The sequence below is a fragment of the Adiantum capillus-veneris genome, chromosome 14 (assembly GCF_014529385.1).
Source record: "Adiantum capillus-veneris isolate H3 chromosome 14, ASM1452938v2, whole genome shotgun sequence".
NCBI lineage: Eukaryota > Viridiplantae > Streptophyta > Polypodiopsida > Polypodiales > Pteridaceae > Adiantum > Adiantum capillus-veneris.
In genome coordinates, this window is record NC_140944.1 from 76,343,502 (window position 1) to 76,351,145 (window position 7,644).

The 7,644-nt window shown below is 38.3% G+C and overlaps 1 protein-coding gene across 1 annotated transcript; it reads left to right on the top strand.

Moving 5' to 3' along the window:
- The first annotated feature begins 1,037 nt into the window (after positions 1-1,037).
- On the top strand, positions 1,038-1,892 carry LOC147442632 (uncharacterized). Its single transcript, XM_086529400.1, has one exon. The coding sequence runs from the start codon at positions 1,038-1,040 to the stop codon at positions 1,890-1,892; it is 855 nt and encodes a 284-aa protein (XP_086385526.1).
- The last annotated feature ends 5,752 nt before the right edge of the window (positions 1,893-7,644 follow it).

The window sequence follows — 7,644 nt, forward strand, 5'->3', positions numbered from 1 at the left end:
GAGTGCGAGTGAGAGTGAGACGCTGCATGCAAGCGAACTGAAGCTCGGGGGTGGTCGGGAGGTTCGAGCTCCGTACAACGGAGTGCGCCCATATATTTTGCTCCTCTGTTGTATCAAAACTCTACAAAGATTCATCAATACAAAGATCTCTTTCTCTATCTTTGGCTATCAATCTCTATTATTCGGTTCCCATGACATCCCCTCATCTCTTATGGGAAAGATTTCGACGTGTTTTGTATGAGGACTATCGACACATGTTGGAGTTGAGATATGAGTCCTTAGATGGATGTGCACAGGTTGCTGAAGGGTATGCATTGAGAGATCTGCATAAAATTCTTGGTACATTTGGATGAAGTTTAACTGAATATCCTGGAATCCCAATGCTTGATGAGCACTTTATGACACATGATGAAAATACATTGCTTTTCCAAGAGCAATGCCTTGATAGAATGCAAGAGCTGTCCGCGTCACATGCTATGGAGCAAACTTTGAATGAGGATCAAAGGATTGCTTTTGAGACAGTTTGCCATGCATTGACTCTTGATGGGGAGGCTATTTTTTTCTAGGATGGGCCTGCAGGGACTGGGAAAACTTATTTGTACAACTGTTTGTTATCACGCGTGCGTGGAGAAGGGGAAATTGCATTGGCCACAGCATCTTCTGGGATTTCAGCATTGCTGCTACGAAATGGGCGCACCGCACATTCCAGGTTCAAGATACCCTTGGAGATCGATAGTTACAGCACATGCAATATCCCTATTCAGGGTCAAATTGATGAATTGCTTAGACTATGCAAGTTGATTGTGTGGGATGAGGCTCCTATGACACATCGATATGCCTTTGAGGCTTTGGATAGGTCTTTGCAAGATATCATGTGCTCAAGAAAGCCATTTGGTGGAGAAGTGATGCTTCTTGGTGGAGATTTCAAACAAATCTTGCCAGTGGTGTTCAAGGGAGCACGTGCTGACATTGTTGATGCTACACTTTGTTGATCACACTTATGGAATCACGTGAATATCCTTAGATTCACACATAACATGCGTGTGGAAGATGGTGATGTTGCAAATTTTGCCTATAGAGAATGGCTCATGGATGTAGGAAATGGGACTTTGACAAGTGGGGATGATCAGAAGATGGAGATCCCCCGCCACATGGTGCTTTCTTCATCTTCATTGGATGAATTGATAGATTGCATCTATTCTGAAATGGATAAAGATGTGGACCATGCACAATACTTCAAAGAGCGGGCTATCCTTGCTCCCAAAAACTCGGAAGTTGATATTCTCAATGTTAAGGCCCTGTATGCAATGAAAGGTGACGTGGTGCAATACTTTAGTGTTGACTCCGTGGTGGAAAACGCGATGCAAGTTTCATTCTTATACTCTGTGGAGTTTTTAAATGGTTTGAACTTGGGTGGTGGATTTCCAGCACATTGCTTGGAGTTGAAGATGAACGCCCCAATAATTCTATTGCGGAACCTTGATCCAAGTGGAGGTTTGTGCAATGGGACACGCTTGGTGTGTAAGGCATTTCACCCTAGAGTTTTGGAGGCAAAAGTTATTACAGGTACACGGGTTGGGACCATAATTTTTATCCCTCGAATATGTTTTGTGAATTCTGGAATGGAGTTGCCATTTGTTCTTAGACAGAGACAGTTTCCAGTCAGATTGGATTTTTGTATGACTATAAACAAGGCACAAGGCCAAAGCATTGCCGTTTTGGGCCTATACCTGGTGACACCGGTCTTCACTCATGGACAATTATATGTTGCATTGTCACGTGCACGTTCGACTGCTGGGATAAAGATTCTCCTACGTGACATTGATGTAAACGAAACAACTGCACTAACAACAAACATTGTGTACCATGAGATACTGAACAATGCCATATGAAGGCTCTATTCCTTCTTATCGTTGTCTTCTTTTTTTTGTACAATTCAACTTATAAAATATAACATGAGTATATTTTTCTACCTCTCTTCATAACATATAGTAAACTATGTCATTCCTTCCTCTCATTGTCTGTTTTTTTGTTTCTATTTGGCTATATAGGTCATGGATCAAATTTCTTACATCTCTGAGGTGTCTTTTGTATTGAACATAGAAGATCATCCTTATCCTGGTATGTTCCAGTCCATTACATCTTTATGTGGATGCTTATTGTGTTCCTTTTGAGACCTTAATTTTTTTTTTTTGCATTATTTTAAGCAGAGATACATTTCTGGTGTGCACCTTTGTCGCATGAGAAAATTGTTAGGACCATCCGCAAACACTACAAGACTAGGTGTGTGTGTGTGTGTGTGTGTGTTTATAAATAATTGACTTGGTATAAAGTAATATTCATGGCATTTATTGTTTCTTTTTGTTTTGCGGACCTTAGGAAGTTGCCATCTATCGATATTTTTACGTTGCGTATTTTGACATACTCATCAGACATTGAGTACGTTGTTTACTCGGTTAGGAAGGAGTGTGTGTCTTCGCAAGAAGAAGATGATACTCAGTGGTTTGTTAGATATGAAGGATACTCTGTTCCGGATGATTGGGAGTACCTCCAAAGTTCTAGGTTCTCTGAGCTGATCTACCGGATCTACTTGCCTAGACAACTTGCATATATGGCAGCTCCATACATAGCTGCAATAACTGATACGTGTAAAGTGTTGGGTTACGGTGCTTCGATTGCATTATTTCAAGAAAAGTCTCTCTTTTTCACTACCTTTGTTTGTTAATCCAGAAGATAATCAACCTTGGGAAGGAAAAACGGTCCTTAATTTAGGAATGGAGAAGCTCCAAAACAATTATCAATTGCATGACGAAGTGAGCTACGTTGATTTGGCCTCTTAGATCATCTGTGGCACAATCGTGTTCCTGATTGTGTACATTTTGATGACAAACATATCAACAACTCTTCCATGTTCATGATCCATTTTAAGACGTTCTTTCGATGTCTGGATGCATTTCTGAATGTATTCATGTTTATTATGACTTTTCTAATTTTATGCAATAAAGTTTTGACTTGCGATTTGACTTCGTGGGATTCAAAATATTATGTTCATATTTTAGAGATTGTAGTTTGAATGCATCAATTCTACGCCTTGACCCTCACGTTTGTGAGAGGGTAGATTCCTATGCTTTGAGAGAGAGAGAGAGAGAGAGAGAGAGAGAGAGAGAGAGAGAGAGAGATGTGATAAGGAAGGGAGAAAATCATGCATGTTGCTAAGACGTGTGAGATAAAATCTAAAATTTTTGTGTCTTTTTTTAAAACTTCCACATCTTATGCTTTGTTTAAATAATGTTTATTTTGTATGATAAGATATTAAGTTTGTAGTATATATTGCACAAGCGATTGTTTCCTTGGTGCTAATTAACATAGAGTTCATCTATGGAAAACACTAATAACAATGCCATCATTGAGAGCGAGTCTGATGGTATTGAGTCCACTCCTCCAAGGTTTGCCAATGTTCGAGTGGCAAAGAAAAGGGCTCGATGTGTGGGATCCTCTTCTGCTCATCGTATGGTACATGATGGAAATGACCAAGTCTTGGCTACATTGCGGGGCTTCTTTACCCGTAGTGAGTCTAGGCAGTTGGAATTTGAAAGACACTTAGAAGCACTCCTAGATGTGACTCAGCAAGCCAATGGACAACAAATTGTAGACCTTCGCAATGAGGTGCGTTCATATGTAGAGCTCTTCAATGGAGGAATGGATCACATTGAGGAGAATAGGTCCATCATGTTGGTGCACATGGAGCAACAACAATTTGAATCAATGCAGGGCTCATACATTACCAATAGGGAATTCCACATCCAAATTGATGCACTTAAAGAGCAGGTTCGGGCTCTAGAAGGAGAAGTGACGCGACTCAAGATCCACCTAAATCGATTGAATGCACTTAAAGAGCAGGTTCGGGCTCTAGAAGGAGAAGTGACGCGACTCAAGATCCACCTAAATCGATTGAATGCATTGATGACAAAGATGGCTCGAGCTTCTGATGCACGTTCCATATAGATGCATTAAGTCCTTGCTACTAGAAATAATTGAACTCCTGGTTTTGTGTGCTCATTAGATTGAATGTCGTGATGTACTAAAGCATAACTTGCTTTGAACTGTGTTGATAGGGTAATGTAATAGATGCTATTTTGTTTGGTTCTATAGTTGTGTTGCTTAATGTGCATGGCATGAAGCCGTGTACTTAGATTAAAGTTTTGAGACCTTGGTTGAGATTATATTTGCGTCAAAACAATATGGAGTAATACCTTTGTGGCTTGGGAACATAAAGTAACAGAAGAGGCTTAAGTTACTACATTTATGATTAGCTATGTGAGCTTCAAGGTGGAAATGAAATACTTGAAAGCTTGATAGGTTCTAAAATATTTTTCTACTATCTAAACTTCATTGTGAAAGTTATCTTTAGGTTTACAGGTAAAAATTACCTTACTCCTTTAGATTTGAAGGACTTTTTTCTTTCTCAAATAATCGAGTGGTAGCAATTTCTAGCTCCCATTAGAGTTTGTAATGACCATTGTAAACATCTTTAGACAACGAGTAGAGGTATGAAGAGAGCTTTTTGAGGGATCTTTTTTCTCATTTTTACTTGCACTAGAAAAAATAAAATAAACCTTCTTGCAAAGCTCCCTCGTGGAGAGAGCTTTAGAGGAGATCTTTCTCCCTTCTCTCTCTCCCTCTCTCCCCCTAACTCCATCTATCTATCTCCATCTCTCTCTCTCTCTCTCTCTCTCTCTCTCTCTCTCATATATTTTTCTGCTATCTAAACTTCATTGTGAAAGTTATATTTAGGTGCACAGGTCAAAATTGTCTTACTCCTTTAGATTTGAAGGACTTTTTGCTTTCCCAAATAATTGGGTGGTAGCAGCATTTAGACCCCATTATGATTTTGTAATGACCATTGTAAACAACCATCCCCTCTTTACCCCCTATACGAGTAGAGGTAAGGAGAGAGATTTTTGAGGGAACTTTCTTTTTATTTTTACTTGCACTAGCAAAAGAAAAAAAAAAGCTTCCTCATTGAGAGAGCTTTACACACACACACACACACACAAACACACACACACACACACATATATATACCCCTTAAAGGGGGCTATAGCCGAACGGTCATAGAAGCTATTCGCCAAGAAGTTACGATGCCCCTCTGCACGTCGTTATGCTACAACTCCCTTGAAGGGGTTTATATATATATATATATATGTAATGACCATTGTAAACAACCATCCTCTCTATACCCCCTAGATGAGTAGAGGTAAGGAGAGAGATTTTTTCTAATTTTTTCTTGCACTAGCAAAAATAAATAAAAAAGCTTCTTCAAAAGCTCCGTCATGGAGAGAGCTTCACGCACACACACACACACACACACACACACACACACATATAGATGGAGACATGAACAATGTCAATTATGAATAAATTTTTCTGGCGTTTGAAGGTTCATTGGTATTGCATTTGGGGTTATTTGTTTTCAAAAAAGGCATCAAAAACTCAAATCGAAGTGTTGTCTTCCATTTTAACTTTTTGTATATCTGTGGAATTTCTCTTTCATAAATGATAGATGTTTTACATGTTTTTCATCTCATTATGTGAGAATGCTAGCTGAAAGTTTGTGGCTTATATATACATAAATGAGTAGATTTGTGCGGCTCTTTATGCATGTATGTGAGTGATTGAGAGCTAATGTTTAACTACGGATTTAAGAGATTTAGTGGTATTCATAGTGCACTCTTTTGGTTTGCACTAACACATGGATGGCATAATGTAGTTGTTATGCTGATTTTAATTCTCTATGCACTTTCATTGTCTTGCAAAGCTTATGTTGGTGTTTCTTGGATGGGGTGGAATGTTCTATTTATAGATGCCCCGTCTTAGAAGGCATTGGACAATGTCTAGGTTTAGTTGGATGCTTCATCATCCACCACATCACATCTATGGTAATGAGCTCTAATTGTATCCTTAGTAAAATTTTCAAGTTGATGTTCGAACTAACAAATTTCTCGTGTAGATCCACCTGGTTGGAGAGGCCCACTCGCTGTGCATGATGTAGTTCACATTATTGAAAGCTTTGAAGTTGTTAGGTAAGGAATATCAATGAAACACAATTTCTTTTTATATTTTGTTTTGTTATTGAACTTATTGTTTTTAACCCGTTGGCCTGCAAGAATCACTAATATTGTGCTAACATTTTAATGGAAGTGCATGAGTTTTTTGGAGAACCCCAAGGATATTTCACAATCCATGTGATATTAAACCATAATGCAGGTTCAGCTCGCATACGGGTTCGTCAGCTTGGCGATCGTTTTCCTGCCAATCCAGTATACTGTTATAGGGATACACATGAGAATTGCAGGATTGTATTCACCTTGCACGAGGGGCGTCATCGTTTTGGTAGGAGTGTTCATTGTGTGGGCCCATGGATTTTGCCAATGCCAAATGCAACGTCTCGCAGATTCTCGTTTTTAAGTCACAAGTTTTTTGTCAGTTAAGATTTAGTGGCTTTCAAAAAACTTTTTGTTTAAGAGACCAATCACAAGTTATGCTTAAAGAGACTACTTATAGTTAAGATTTAGTGGCTTTCAAAAAACTTTTTGTTTAAGAGATCAATCACAAGTTATGCTTAAAGAGACTACTTATAGTAATGGGAGTGGATTGTTGTTTTTCTTTTAATCTCCTTCTCCCTGTCTCCCTTTCTTGCCATAAAATTAAAAGCCTTGCTCTTCTACTCTTTTCTCTCTCTCTCTCTCTCTCTCTCTCTCCATTGTGTGTAATATTTTTAGTTTATGTTATGTACTATAGCTCATGCACTTTCTATTGTGGCACCAGGTTGATGTGATTTAGAGCAATACAATAAAGGATGCAAAACCGTATTGCAGATAATGAAATGGTTGTCATTGCCTTGAATTGGATGCATAAAGAATACTTGCACATGTTGTCACCTTAAATAGGAGGGGAAGGGATACCCAAAATTGAACCATACTCTTTCTTGACCGCAACAACGCGCGGGTCACATACTAGTAGTCCTTGAAGATTGAATTGTGGATTGTAAACAGATGAAGTATAGAAAGCATCGATGAGTATAAGTACCAGTTTTATCACTTTTCCCATTGAGTGTCTTTGTAGAATGATCTCTTGGTGTTTTCAAGTTTAATCACTATCCCAACATTGAGTGTCATGTGCACCTAATCACGAATGACTACATTGCCTAGTTTCAATGGGTTTTGAATGAGCATCGTAATGTTTTGAATTGGTATTGTTATGTATGAGGGATTCAACAATATGTGCATTTATGTGCATGCTAGCATATATATATATATATATATATATATATATATATATATATATATATATATATATATATATAGAGAGAGAGAGAGAGAGAGAGAGAGAGAGAGAGAGAGAGAGAGTCAAACGTAAATTTTAGGGAAAATAACCCAAATACCCCTCTAATTTGTGGAAATTCCCAAAATACAACTCAAATCCCATGGTTCTCAGTTTCTCCAAAAAAAAAAAAATTGCATGTTTTCATAAGCAGATTGTCTATCATACAAGATGCAAAAACTAAAATTTGGGTTGGTAATGTAGGTTCTGGAGATGAATTGCTTCATTATTTTTAGACATAATTGCCTTTCTAATTTTGTG

Excerpts from the sequence above, each read along its gene's own strand:
- LOC147442632 (XM_086529400.1), top strand. The coding sequence starts at position 1,038 with ATGCGTGTGGAAGATGGTGATGTTGCAAATTTTGCCTATAGAGAATGG.